This window comes from Cydia fagiglandana, chromosome 19 (genome assembly GCF_963556715.1).
Source record: "Cydia fagiglandana chromosome 19, ilCydFagi1.1, whole genome shotgun sequence".
Taxonomy (NCBI): Eukaryota; Metazoa; Arthropoda; class Insecta; order Lepidoptera; family Tortricidae; genus Cydia; species Cydia fagiglandana.
In genome coordinates, this window is record NC_085950.1 from 14,033,181 (window position 1) to 14,047,556 (window position 14,376).

A 14,376-nucleotide genomic window follows, 5' to 3' on the forward strand; every position below is an offset into this window, starting at 1 on the left:
CTCGAGTTTTGAGATTTTTACGCGGGATTTTTCGCCTTGTCCTTATCGCACTAGTTTTAGGAGCCGCTTCCGTTAGCGAGACGGGTATATTTACCTAAAATATTTAAAGCTCAGCTCCTGTTTCGTCTTAACTCCCATAATTCCGGAAATTTAGAAGAGTTGTACAATTCCTGAAAATGTTTGTTCCTTTGGTTTAGTGCAGGTTGCACCTTTAGAGTCACTTTTGTGTGGTGTGACTGTTTCTAAAAATAGTTTGATATCCTCAGAATTGATTTTTCAATTTTTTTTTATTAGCTTATGTGTGTGTCCCACTGCTGGGCAAAGGCGTCCCCTCTCCCTTTCCAATCCTCCCTGTGCTGAGCACGATCTCGCCAATCCCACTGGAATGCATCCAGGTCGTCCCGCCATCTCTTTCTCGGTCTGCCTCTGCCTCTATTTGGGTTTTAAAAATATTTTGATTTGTTCGCAGAGTACTGCAAAGAACGTCAATCTCGGTGAACATAAAGGAGCGGCTGGACTTCTCTTGCGCGCTGTTCGGGCCGGACGGTGGGCTGGTGTCCAACGCGCCGCACATCCCCGTGCACCTCGGCGCCATGCAGGAGACCGTGCAGTACCAGGTACGGCCATTCAGATTGTATAGAATATCTATTCTAAATCGCTGCCTCTCCATTGCCTAGTAGTACCTACTTTTAGCCGGGTTCTGAACGTGCCCTAACAGCACAGCTGTCAACTGTCAGCTGGACGATCAAGCGAGCTTCCCGCGCTAACGTTAGCGTCGGCCTGTGCAATGTCATGTACCTACTTAACCCAAAAATAAATCATTAGATCTAGTGATTTTACTGTCTTACTACGTACTGACACAGAACGGGTTATGATTTTACCAGTCTAAGCTTTTTTACGAAACCTAGTTGAGTTAAACATTTCAAGTGTTGCTTGTTTCTAATGTCTCATGGTAACTTGAAAAATGTGCTAAATCTTTTGGTTAACCTTTTCGCCGCTGTGTCAAACACAAAAGTTGTCACCGAAGTATCAAAACTGAAATTGAACTTTGTTCATATGCACGTAGGTCTATGTTGCTCTGAGGTCTGTGACGGATTAATCCGTCTTTGGCGTTGGACCTGCGTTCGGATATATCCGTCGTTGGCGTCGAAAAGTTTAAGACATAGGTATACTATTTACGCCTCTCGGGATGTTGCCATTAACACATATTTCGGTTTGTTTAGATGAAAGTCCGCGGTGATTCCTTGAAGCCGGGTGACGTGCTGCTCGCCAACCATCCCAAGGCAGGCGGTTCCCATCTACCGGACCTTACCGTCATTACTCCCGTTTTCCACAAGTGAGTGTTAGGCCCACCCCACACTAGCGTCTTCCGAGCGTCGGTGTCTAGTCAACCTTGCTCGTGCTCGTTGACGAGACGCCGTCGCTCTGATATAGGGCAGCCTGCGTTGGAGTTTCGAAGAAAACTCTTGAATACAACCCAGTTTATTCAACCAAAATACACTGCACAAACTTACACACTAAAAGATTTAGTATATTACTAGATCTATGTTAAAGAGTAAATTACGAGTAAATTTTATACAGCAATATTGCTGTCAATGCTTCACCTACATTTTAGTTTTACCTGGTAAGCAAAATAATTATGAACGCTTTTGTAAGGCAGGATATGGAGAACATAAATATTTTGTACTATCTTTGTAAACCTTACCCATAACCATACAATTTTTTTTTTGATTTTATAACAGCTCGAAAGACGCTAGTGTAGGGTCTTTTTTAAGGATCGACCACACTGAAACTTATACGCAGTATACGCAGTGGCCTGCGTGCGTTTGTGCATACACTTTGTTGATGATGTTCTTGTAGATAAAAATCGAAGCCAATAATATCTATATCTACCAAAGAAACCATTCCTCACTCACCCCTCTTACAGCGGTCGCGGCCATCCGATATTCTTCGTGGCGTCCCGCGGACACCACGCCGACATCGGCGGACTCACTCCGGGCTCCATGCCGCCCCACTCCGTGTCTCTTAAACAAGAGGGGGCCGCCTTCAAGTCATTCCTGCTGGTGGATGGCGGGAAATTCAATGAGAAAGAGCTTACGGCAGGTTAGACCTTATTGAAGAAGCATTAGAGCTTAGTATAGTAACATGTACTTAGGTAAGACTTTTCAAGTCATATTTGTTTTGATAAATGGAAGGATATTACCATGTGGAAACATGTTTAAGTCATATGGGACTGGCGTGATAGTCAATAGTAATTCTTTTTCTTACCGCATGGTAGAAAACTGTTAAAAGAGTACTGTTCCAGACCTAGCTATTACTTGCCTTAAGTCCTATTTACGAGGGTCGCACTGAAATATTCGGGAATGGGACACTTAGAAATAACATAATAGAAAGAGGCATATAATTTATAAAAATGTAACTCTTTATAAAACTTTTAAGGTATATTTCATTTGGTTGTCATTTGTATTTAAGAATTACTGGCAATTTGAAAATTGTATGTCGAACATTATTTGAATTTTTGGCAAAGTGATTTTTCCGATCAAATTTTTAAACGGTTTTCAATATGCCCTCAGCGAACAAATAAAAGTTACAATGGGCTTCTGTTATTTTTTTATGAACTAGAGTTCATCGTACGCTCGTTTGCGGTTAAAATTAAATATGAAAGTCACTTTCATTTTATCCCATAGATGATCTTAAAGAAGCATGTCATTCCAAAGCGACGTCAAAAATTAAAATCGCATTTGTGCTGTTAATTAAAAAGACTGCCAAAAAAGTTGCATATCGGCAGATTTCGACATTCCTAAATATTCATATGACAACAGTAAAAAAATATTATATATATATATATATGTAAAAAAAACTTCAATTCCGTTGGCTACTCCACGAATTTCATACAAAACCACTAAGGCTCCAAAATCGCCATACAAAAAGGACTTTGGGATTATGAGCCGTGTGCATTACAGAATGATTACTTTCAAAAGAAAATTTATATGCGTGGTCAGTTTGAGATTAAGTATGCATTAAAATAAAGATTGACTGTCTAGATGCGACAGTATTCTCTATTCCCGACATTTTCAGTGCAACCCTCGTAGACGGAGCGCGAACACGCATGCAATTTTAGTTACATTGCGGACTGTTGGTTACGTCCAATTCAACCGACCGATTAAAAACCGCAATGTAATGAAACTCGCATGCGAGTTTTCGCACCGTCTAAATGAACCCTTAATCTAGATGAGTACTGGGCCAGCGTGGGGTCTATACTGCCCTCCTAAGCTAAAAAGCGGTATTTGCATTAAATTTTCATTGAAAATACGACCTTTTAGCTTAGGAGGGAAGGACGTATTTTCAATGAAAATTTTATGCAAATACCGCTTTTTAGCTTAGGAGGGCAGTATAGCCCAAGCCACAGAATAATAGTACTACCGTACAGAAAGGACACTTCCTACAAACCCGAAGTTTGACAGCGATTCAGGGTCGAATCATGCTATCCCTTTCTAATATATAGAACACTATTCCTTTCGGCTATTTAGGGTTGTCAAAATTCAAGTGATTATCTTATCTGTGGTCGTGCACGCACAAGTCAAGTGGTGCCAACCCTAATAATTGCTCGGAGCAATGCTGAGCCGAATGGAGCTCGACCGAAGTCAGGAGTGTCTCCCCACTGCCAAAGCCTTCTCGCGTATGAGAGGGCCTTTGCCCAGCAGTGGGACGTATATATGCTGAATGATTACTGTTCCAGAGCTGATGAAGCCCGGCAAGGAGGAAGGCTGCTCGGGCACGCGGAACCTGGCCGACAACCTGTCCGACCTGAAGGCGCAGGTCGCCGCCAACCAACGGGTAACCTATCTATTTAATTATCCCTTCAAGATGTAAGATATAATAATGTTTTGAAAAGATGTGTGTTCCGCCGAGTTTGTTGCCGGTCCCATATTGGGATACCCTCCTCCAATTGAGGGGGGATTTAAATCTTCTCCAGGCAGAGGTGTAGAGTTGGAGCCGGTATAGCTTTATTTGACGTTCATAAGCGCATTGTAATATGCCTACTTGAATAAACTACTTTTTATCTTTCAAGGTTTATATGAAGTTAAGTAGCCGACACAGTAGAGTACGTCGTTGGTCTTGTAAATTAACTTTTGAGCAAGTGCAAACAACAATTAAGCGCAAAAATGGCGCTGTATAGCCCTTTTTAACTGGATTATCATTATTATCAAACAGTAACAAACCTATATAGTTACCGCATTTACGCTTGGCTGCTCTTCCATACGGGCTATCGGTTTCAAGTAATTTTTAAGTGAATCAATAGCAACCAAATTAAAATGTAATAAAAAATATCTTGCTCCAATAATTTTCGCTTAACCAGGGTATCCAGCTAGTGGGCGAGCTGATAGGCCAGTACGGGCTGGACGTGGTGCAGGCGTACATGGCGCATATACAGAAGAACGCAGAGATCGCCGTGCGGGACATGCTCAAGGTAATTTGGAGTTTGTCGGTACAGGTGTAGGGTTGAAATTATACTGCTCACCCGGGTTATGGTATGGTCCGGGACATGCTCAAGGTAAAGTGGACTTTGTCGTTATAGGTCTAAGGTTGATAGTTGACTACTGCAACTTTTGAATATGCAAAATTCACAAATCTATCGTCCTTGCCACGTAAAACCATGGTTATGTCGCTCACAAACTAGAGTTATTCTACAGGATGTTTGGAACATCGTTTGCCAAATTAAAACGGCAGATAGGTTGAGTCATTCGCTATCTGCTCATGTCTAGAAAAAAAAAATTGGCCATGTTTTTCTTTTACTACTGCTCAAGTAAAAATTTGAAATTTACGAAAAGCTGCCATAGAACTGAAAGAAAAAATGTGCGCAAAATTAAAAATATCTAGGCCTGGGAACATAGCAAATGACTCAACCTATTTGCCGTTTTAATTTGGCAAACGATGTACCAAACACCCTGTATAAGTATAATGTTGATAGACAGGTTTGAGTCGCTAATCCTTATTGTTATCTTTTGCATGAGCTAAAGACTATCTGGAGAACTTCTAATAGCCAAAAAAGCTTTCTCACTTCACTATCCCAATAAAGTCCACGTTCTCTGAGTTAAAACAAGGAATAATACATGTCCCACGTCCACACAAACTTACCTATCATTCGGGAGAAGACTAGATATATCCTTAACTGACATTTCAGGAAATAGCGCACAAGACGTACGCGAATACAGGATCAACTGTATTAAAGGCGGTCGAGTACCTGGACAACGGTACACCTATAGCCCTCAGCGTCACTATTGACAAGGACACGGGCACGGCGCTCTGCGATTTCACGTGAGTACAGCGTATGAAAACTAATAAAACCTTCGAGCAACACGGAAGGGAGGCGGCATTTGCACTATGAGGTACAAGATTAGCGCGTCAATCTAATCTAGTGCGGGTAATAAAACTAGTTGCACTAGGATTTTTCACTAGACCGAGTCCAGACGCGCGCGTGAACACTGCTGCACAAAAATGCCTGTTTGCTCGGTTTTTTGTTATTAAAAGAGGTCGGGGACATCAAATTTACAAAAAGAAAGTGTTACATTTCACATGTTATATTTTTTTACATATCATACGTTAAATTACATTTAAATACAGTTATTATATTTTAGTCTCAAGTAATTGTTGGATTTATCGATTTTGCTCGCTCCGTACAAATTGCGGATCGGTCGAGCGACAAATCCGACTTCTCATCTCTCAGAATACAATGACATACTTCAACGAAAATGTGTTAGTGTGCGTGTTGTGACACTAGTCACTCGTCCGTACACAAAAAGAGATCGAGGTTTGCAAGATTTGTCTTTGACGTGTGTCATTTTCTATGTATTTGTGTCGTCATTACAGATTGGATTTTGTATGTAAGTGTGTGAGAAATGCGACTGTGTGCACCTTTCCCCCCGCGAAAAATGGCAGAAAGATTTGTACGGCGAGATATCGCTTGGGCCCCTCCCTTCCGACGTGTCGGAAGCCGGTGTTGCTCGAAGAATAAAACGCAATGAATTTTAAATCTATGCACACGACATGACGTGATGTAGTTTAAGTCACTTCCAGACACCGCGCTTTGGCAAGAGACTAGCCCGGACCGAGTGTTAGAGTCAGACCGTGAAACGTCTGCAGCGATTTTGATAGCCCACGGCTCTCGATTCTCGGCTCTGTCACTAATTAGATTATTACGTAAATACTCTAGATTATTATGATTAACATATTTGAGAAAACCCAACATTCACATTGCACAAAATAATTGAATGGTTTTAATTTTATAAATATATTTTTCGTCATACTACTATGAAATTATGACGTATAAATAACAGTTACACTGCGTGGGCTATCAAATCCGCTGCAGACTTTTCTTGATGCGACTCTATGCCACTTATGCCATCTATTTAGTTGGACCTACTTTTATTTAAGGGGTAGACCTCGGCGGACTTTCTCTGATCAGATCGGGGAAATCCTGAAGAAAGGCCAGGTCAAGAGCACCCTAAACCGGCGAGCGTGTATGAGAAATGTTATGAATGTGAAGGAAGCGAAAGAGGTATGTCAGGATCGTAGCAAGTGGAAATCCGTAGTCTCTGCCTACCCCTCCGGGAAATAGGCGTGATTATATGTATGTATGTATGTACTTTTATTTTGCAGGGGCACGGGCGTGGAGGTGTGGGGAAACCTGAACTCGCCGCGCGCTATCACGCTGTCAGCGCTCATCTACTGTCTGCGTTGCATGGTGGGCCACGACGTGCCGCTCAACCAGGTACGCTTTCAACAATGTATCAATAAACCCTGATTACTATACTCAAAGACATATGTAACTTCGTATTAGATGAATAAAATCTAAGAAAAAAACGTGCCTCGGAAATCAAGAAAAAGTAATTGTTGGATAGATAGCGCACACACCTTTAGCCTATTCTCGGCTAGATGGCGTGACGACACCGTTTCATATTTAACAATTTTAACACATAGATATCAGTGAATGAACATGGGTCAAAATGATATAAAAATAATAAAATCATTTATCCATATATATTCATCTTTTTGATGACTTTATACGTGTTTATTTTGAGTTAGTCGTGTGTCGATAGATGGCAGTAATTTTACAGTGACCAAAAAATTTACTATGACAGGACCCCTCTATACTATCTATTCTTTTTGGTATACTGAAACACGGCGGGATTATGCCTGAACGCCTCTAAGGCCGAAGCCAGCCTAGCCGAATCGGGCAAGGATATGCTCACTGTGGAGCCCCGAGAGTCGGGAGGCTCTAAACAATGTGACTTTACTAGACTTTACTAGTGTCAAAGGGTATAGAGGTGTCCTGTCATAGTAAATTTTGTAGTCACAGTAAAATTACTGCCATCTATCGACACACGACTAAAACTCAAAATAAACACGTATACAATTATAAACGTTATAATACAACTATAAATATTATCAAACTGCACAACGGGACTTAATCGCGTATTTAAGTCCCGTTGTGCAGTTTGATAATGTTTAATAATCGTGAAAGTTTAAATCAACTATAAATATATAATAAAATCATTTATCCATATATACAATTACGTGTATATATGGATAAATGATTTTATTATTTTTATATAATTTTTACCCATGTTCATTCCCTGATATCTTTGTATTAAAATTGTTAAATATGAAACGGTGTCGTCACGCCATCTAGCCGAGCATAGGCCAAAGGTGTGTGCGCCATCTATCCGAAAATTACTTTTCCTTGATTTCCGGGGCACGTTTTTTCTTAGACTTTATTCATTTATACGAAGTTTTATAATTATGTCTTTGCTAGTGTGTTGTGTATAGTAGAAGAAAACTAGCTTTTGTCCATCGGCCCTTCCGTTGGAGAGCTACGATGCCACAGACAGACATTGGCGTCAAACATATATCACCCCTCTTTTTGCGTCGGTTAATAACTAACCGATTCGTTGCGTGTTCCATTTTCGAAAACTTTTGGCTGTGTCGCGGAACAATCATTTCATGACACGGCAGCCATGCCATGCGCCATAGAATATGATGACACTTCTCCCGTGTCATACGCCACACGTAAAAAACATTGAAGACACGGCAGGCGTGTCATCAGCACCGAATCGGTTAAATAGCTTGATTCACGGGCCGCTGATGTCAGTACGGCCCGATTAATACTGAACTTTATAGTGTAACTACATCTTATCGATGTGCAACTATCGTGGCACTGGCAAATTATATTGTTGGCAGGGTTGCCTGACCCCGGTGCGGGTGATAATCCCCCCGGGCTCCATCCTGGATCCGTCGGAAGGCGCGGCGGTGGTGGGCGGCAACGTGCTCACCTCGCAGCGCATCGTCGACGTCGTGCTCAAGGCCTTCCAGGTAGACTGACATGTTACCATCTTTACAGTTTCATACATACCCGAAGGGTGACAATCACACCGTATTATATACAGGGTAATTTTTGAACCGTTAGCCATATTATGCGAGGTGATTAGGAAGGTCATACTGAACACCTTTTTCTATGGGACCAACCCCGAAATTCCAAAAAAAAACGTCGACATCCTCTCGACCAAAATGTATGAAACGGCCAAAAAATTTTTTGTGATTTGTGGATTCGAAATTTAAAATGTCGCTGACAGTTTTATGTCTTATGATATGCGTGACATCTCTCCAACTTATTTTTTATTTATTTATTTTATATTTTATAGCAGGGGTGCGAAACTCCTCCTTTCGGGCATTCTCGGCTCTGTTCGGCTCAGCATTGCTTCGAGCAATTATTAGGGTTGGCACAACTTGACGTCCCTTTGCATGTATGACCACAGATTAATGACCAAAATTTTGACAACCCTTAATAGCCGAAAGGGGGGTATTGTCCCTTTATATACATAAGAAAGGGACAGCAAGATTCGTCCCTGAATTGCTGTCAAACTTCGGTTTACTAGGAAAATTCCTTTCTGTACGGCAGTTTAGTACTATTACTTGTTTGTTTGTTTGTTTGTTATTCTGTGCATAAAGTGAGAATCGCTTGGTAGTGACGACACAAAGGAAAATCCCAAGTAGACGCGTCTGTTATAGTATGCATGTTTCAGGTGTGTGCCGCGTCTCAGGGCTGCATGAACAACCTGACCCTGGGTGAGGACGACTGGGGCTATTACGAGACCGTGGCGGGAGGCAGTGGGGCAGTAAGTTACCCTTTAAATAGTTGAAATTTCTTAAGACGTTCATGAATTTATTCTTACTACAATCCAAGATGGTTTGTAACAATTTACGTTCAACTTGAATTAGATACTTCTAGTCTAACCATGTATGTAATATGGTATGGCAGTATGTGCATCTTGCCCTTCCTCACCTACGGTGCCCAAACCTGGTGTCTAACTGATGCGCAGAAATTCCGGCTCAAGTTTTGCCAATGGGCAATGGAGCTAAGTATTCTGGATGTCCGTAGATCTGACAGGGGAACACAAGAGCTTCGCTCTAAAACCCGAGTCGTTGTTGTTGGGGTGAAGACCGCCAGGCTAAACTGGGACTGGGCTGGACATGTTTGCCGTTTGCATGATGACAGATGAGCCAAAATAGCCACTTGCTGGCATCCCCAGGGCAGTCGAGGCAGATGTAGACCGAGAAAGAAATGGCGGGACGTACAGCCTATTGTATTTCTCCGTTATGTATTTATTATTAGTGATGCGTAGCCTCTGCTATCAATTTGTTTCCATACAATTATTTTATGTGAGTTGTTCTTGCTTAGGGTCCAGGCTGGCACGGATCAGGCGGCGTGCACACGCACATGACCAACACGCGCATCACGGACGTGGAGATCGTGGAGCGGCGCTACCCCATGCTCGTGGCCGAGTTCTCGCTGCGGCCCCACTCCGGCGGCCGAGGTAACACTAAAAATTGTCATTCTATGGAACTTGCTAACTATGTAAACAAGCTTCCATATTGAAATTGTCTTAATCTAATCTCTATCTAATTATCTTAGGTTTAAATCACGTAGTCAATATCCTCTAGGGAAATTTCGCAATTTTCCTAGCTTAGCGCACGACATTATACTTGTCGTCATAAACATAGATATTGGGATCTATGTGACCTATCTAGATTTGGCGAATTTGGCGATCCGTAGTTTTATTCTCACTAAGGCGATTGGTGCTAGCATTGATTTTATTTGTCATATAAAATCGTAAGAAAATCTTTGACTCGGGCCCTGAGTCGACGGAGCCCCGCCACGCGGGGCTCCTATTTCTGGGTTGTTTGCTATCCTGCCTATCTATTGGTTTAATGTGACTATCGTCAAAACATTATTGTTGTAAAAACTGGGTATTTGTAAAATAATGTAAAAAGAGATGTTTATGACACGAGTGTTTTATTCGAAGTAAGGTAACTAAGCAATTTTAAAATATTTTAAAATATATCAAAAATAGAAAATAGAAGACTTAACGTTTGTCTAATAAAGAAGGTTACAAACTACAACAGCCGCCCTTAATCGAAGTTGTGACAGACAAACACAAACAAAAAAAAAGACTTAAGTCTCTAATCCTAAGTTAAGTATACACCGTTTATGTACTATAGGTCCTAGTGGCTTCGTTAGTACATCAGCAGGCATATCACTACTTTTAATATATTCTAATTTAACAACATTATTAGACACCTTTTCCCTGATAAAGTGAAATCTGGTATCTATATGCTTAGTCCTGTTGTGGTGTACAGGATTTCGAACGAGGTTGATGGCACTCTGACTGTCAGAAGCTAAATTAACTATATGCAATTTACCTGTTATCTCATAGATAAACCGTCGTAAGTAGCATGCTTCCTTCGTGGCAGACGCTAGTGCCATATATTCCGATTCGGCTGAAGATAAAGCCACTGTAGGCTGCTTCTTGGACTCCCAGGATACTGGACCTCCACTTAACTTGAAAGTGTATCCAGTGTACGACCTTCTGTCAATCGGACAATTTGCCCAGTCCGCGTCACTAAAGCCTTTTAAAGGTTCTCCACTCTTCCTGTAAACCAAGGAGTAATTTAAAGTACCCTTCAGGTACTGCAGAACCCTTTTCGCAGCATTCCAGTGTTCCTTAGTAAAACACGTATTAAACTGGTTTAAATAGCTCGTAGCGTAAGCGATATCGGGTCGTGAGTTTACCGTAAGATACATGAGGCATCCTATTAAGTTTTGATACGGATAAGACTCACCTTCTTGACCATCAGTTCTTCTTTCCATATTCTTTTTAACTAGAGGAGTATCCACAGTCTTACAATCCTTCATGTTAAATTTTTCCAGTATGGAAAGAATGTAACTCCGCTGATTTAATTTAACACACTCGGAATCGCATTCAATTTGTAAACCTAAATAACATTTTAATATTCCGAGATCTTTCAAAGAAAAATATTTCGACAAATTCGTTTTGACAGTGTCAAACGTCGAATCAGATTTAAAGAAGACAATTATGTCATCGACAAAAATACCCAATATCACGAGTTCCTTACCAAAAAGTTTCGTATATACACAAGGCTCGGAAGGAGTTCCTGTAAAACCTATTTTCAAAAGTGTTTCATTCAACTTTTTGTTCCATGCTCGCGGTGCCTGTTTAAGGCCGTAAAGGGATTTCTTTAGCAAACAAACCTTGTTTTCTTTGCCCTTTTCGATGAAACCAAGAGGTTGCTCCATGAAAACTTCTTCTTCTAAATCTCCGTTTAGGAACGCGGTATCGACATCCAAGTGCTTCATTTTTAACCCCATCTCTGCAGCTAAAGCAAATAAAGTGCGGAGGGAAGAATGGCGAATCACAGGTGCAAACGTCCCATCGTAGTCTACTCCCTCCACTTGATGAAAGCCTTTCACGACGAGTCTCGCTTTATACTTGGTTATATTACCGTACGCGTCCTTTTTAATTTTGTAAACCCATTTACATGGTATCACCTTTTTATTAGGCTTATCTACTAGGTCCCATGTGTGGAGTTTTTTCAGTGAACTATACTCATCAGCCATAGCATGCCTCCACTTATCTGCATCATCGGCTTGAGTAGCTTCAAGATATGTTGTAGGTTCTCGAGAATCAGCCGTAGACACGTTGTAAGTTAGGAAATCTGGTGGTTTCCTATCTCTTGAGGGGTATCTTGGCTCAGTATGAGATTCCTCTTCCACACTTGCTGGCTCTTCATCCGCACTAGGTAGCCGTGGTTCACTGAAGGGCTCTCGCTCTTCCATAGATACTAAATCTTCGGCACTTTCTAGATTTATCGGCGAAGGCGGTGGTGCAGGGTCGTTGCTCTCGTCACAGTCATAAAATTGACAATCTTGACAGTTTTCAGACTCGGTTTCTCTTTTATCTTCGAACAATAAAATAGAATCTGACTGTACCTTAGGTTCTGGTGACCTCTGCTTCAGCTCTGATGTAAAACAATTCTCAAAAAAGGTTGCATCTCTGGACATAAACATTTTTCGTGGGTAAGCAGGATCCCTAAATATATAAGTACCTGGATTTTCTGAATAACCTACGAAAATCGCTTCCAGTGCCTTGACAACTAATTTCCTTCTGTGACACGAGGGTATATGGACAAGTGCTCTACATCCAAACACTTTCAGGTGACTAAGATCACCTCTACGACCATACCACCTGTCATTTGGAATTTGTCCACCTAAGGCTCGATGAGGAGACCTATTCTTTAGGTATACGGCAACTTGAAAAGCGTCTTCCCAGAATGCTTTTGACAGTGAGCATTCAACTAGCAACGTCCGCGCCTTTTCTGTAATCGAACGATGTGTGCGTTCCGCGACTCCAACCTGTTGAGGACTGTAAGGCGTCGTCGTTTGATGCTCGATACCTTTCGAAGCAAGATAATCAACAAACTCTTTATTAACAACTCTTTACCTCCGTCAGTCCTAACCGCTTTTATTTTCTTATCTAATTGATTTTCAACAAAAGTTTGAAACAGACAGAATTTATTTTTTACCTCTGTTTTGGAAGAAATGAAATAAGCAAACACCTTTCGCGTATAATCGTCTACTATCGTTAGCATATACCTATTTCCTTGAAAAGAGGTTGTAGACACTGGTCCCATGAGATCCATATGGATCAGCTCTAACGGGGAAGTAGCCCTATTAAACGCTACCTTCTTGAAAGGTTTCCTCGCTTGTTTACCTTCCACGCAAGCGATGCAACTATTTTTATCTACTACTGAATACTTTACGCCTACCTCGTGATTCTTCAGTTGGTTCATGCCTATGCGACACAAATGTCCTAGCCTCTTATGCCAAAGTTGATAACTATCCTGACAGTCAGAGTGCACATCCTGTGTCATATAATTATCTGCCACATTCTCGGGAACATTAACAGTACCGTCTAAAACGTACAGTCCACCACAGGGCGAGGCATGAGCAACAGATTCACCTGTAAAACGAAAATTATCAGATTTATAAAAGTTACATCCATTAATATCAAAAACACATATAAAACCCTTTTGAACAGTTTTGTATACAGACAACAAATTAGCTTTTAAATCTGGTACAAAATCAACATCACTGATCTTGTTGACCACGTTCTCGGGTGTGTTTATTGATATGTTTCCAATTCCGCAGCACTTAATCTGTTCTCCGTTTGCGACAGTAACGGTACCTTGATTCTGTATCGTAAGACTCTGAAACCAATCTCGTCTAGAAGTCATGTGTCTAGTACAGCCCGAATCTACATAAATGATGTCCTTACTTGAGCTGCCAGAAGTATTAAGAGCTGTAAATGTCGTATCGTTGACAGTTACCTCATTGGCTTTCTCCTTCTTGCCTCTCATCGGACAGTCCGGACGCTTATGTCCAGGCTTTTTGCAGTTGTAACAAACCAGATCCTTCTTCTTTGACTTCGGCTTCCTTTTCGCATGAAAAACCGATTCTAATGGTATAGCTGCATCCTTGGACATTTCATTTAGCAGTTTTGTCTTAACTAAGTCTGTAGTCACATCGACGTTACAGTTTTCTAAAGCCATAATGAGAGGTTCGTATTTTGGAGTGAGACCTCCCAAAAGTATCGCAGCAATAGACTTATCCTCTAAGACTACATCTATATCCGCCAGATCCTGTGCGGTTGACATAACTGCGTTAATGTACAGTTCCATATTCGAAAAGTCCGACAGGCTCAACCTGTACAATTTTCGTTCTAAAGAAAGTCTTCGTCCCATTCCCTTGTCCTCAAAAGCTTTCTGCAAAGATTTCCATGCTTCGGCTGCGGTTTTCGCACATCTAACATGAATGATTGCCGCACCATCTACTGTCAAACATATCTTTGCCAGGGCTTTCGAATCTTTTCGTACCTTTGTAGAGGCAGGGGTCGTGTCTCCTTCAGGGTAGCCACCGATTGTCTCCCACAGATCCTCGTGCAATAGATAATTGCGCAT

The 14,376-nt window shown here is 41.4% G+C and overlaps 1 protein-coding gene across 1 annotated transcript in view; it reads left to right on the forward strand.

Annotated features, from left to right (window-relative positions):
* The window catches only part of LOC134673963 (5-oxoprolinase), a 34,988-nt gene that overhangs the window by 16,775 nt on the left and 3,837 nt on the right, over positions 1-14,376 (forward strand). Inside the window, exons 18-27 of the mRNA XM_063532007.1 lie at positions 470-617; positions 1,224-1,336; positions 1,928-2,103; positions 3,740-3,837; positions 4,361-4,471; positions 5,186-5,319; positions 6,661-6,772; positions 8,242-8,373; positions 9,084-9,176; positions 9,740-9,875. Of these exons, the coding sequence (XP_063388077.1) occupies positions 470-617; positions 1,224-1,336; positions 1,928-2,103; positions 3,740-3,837; positions 4,361-4,471; positions 5,186-5,319; positions 6,661-6,772; positions 8,242-8,373; positions 9,084-9,176; positions 9,740-9,875 (1,253 nt within the window). The remainder of the gene's footprint in view (positions 1-469; positions 618-1,223; positions 1,337-1,927; positions 2,104-3,739; positions 3,838-4,360; positions 4,472-5,185; positions 5,320-6,660; positions 6,773-8,241; positions 8,374-9,083; positions 9,177-9,739; positions 9,876-14,376) is intronic.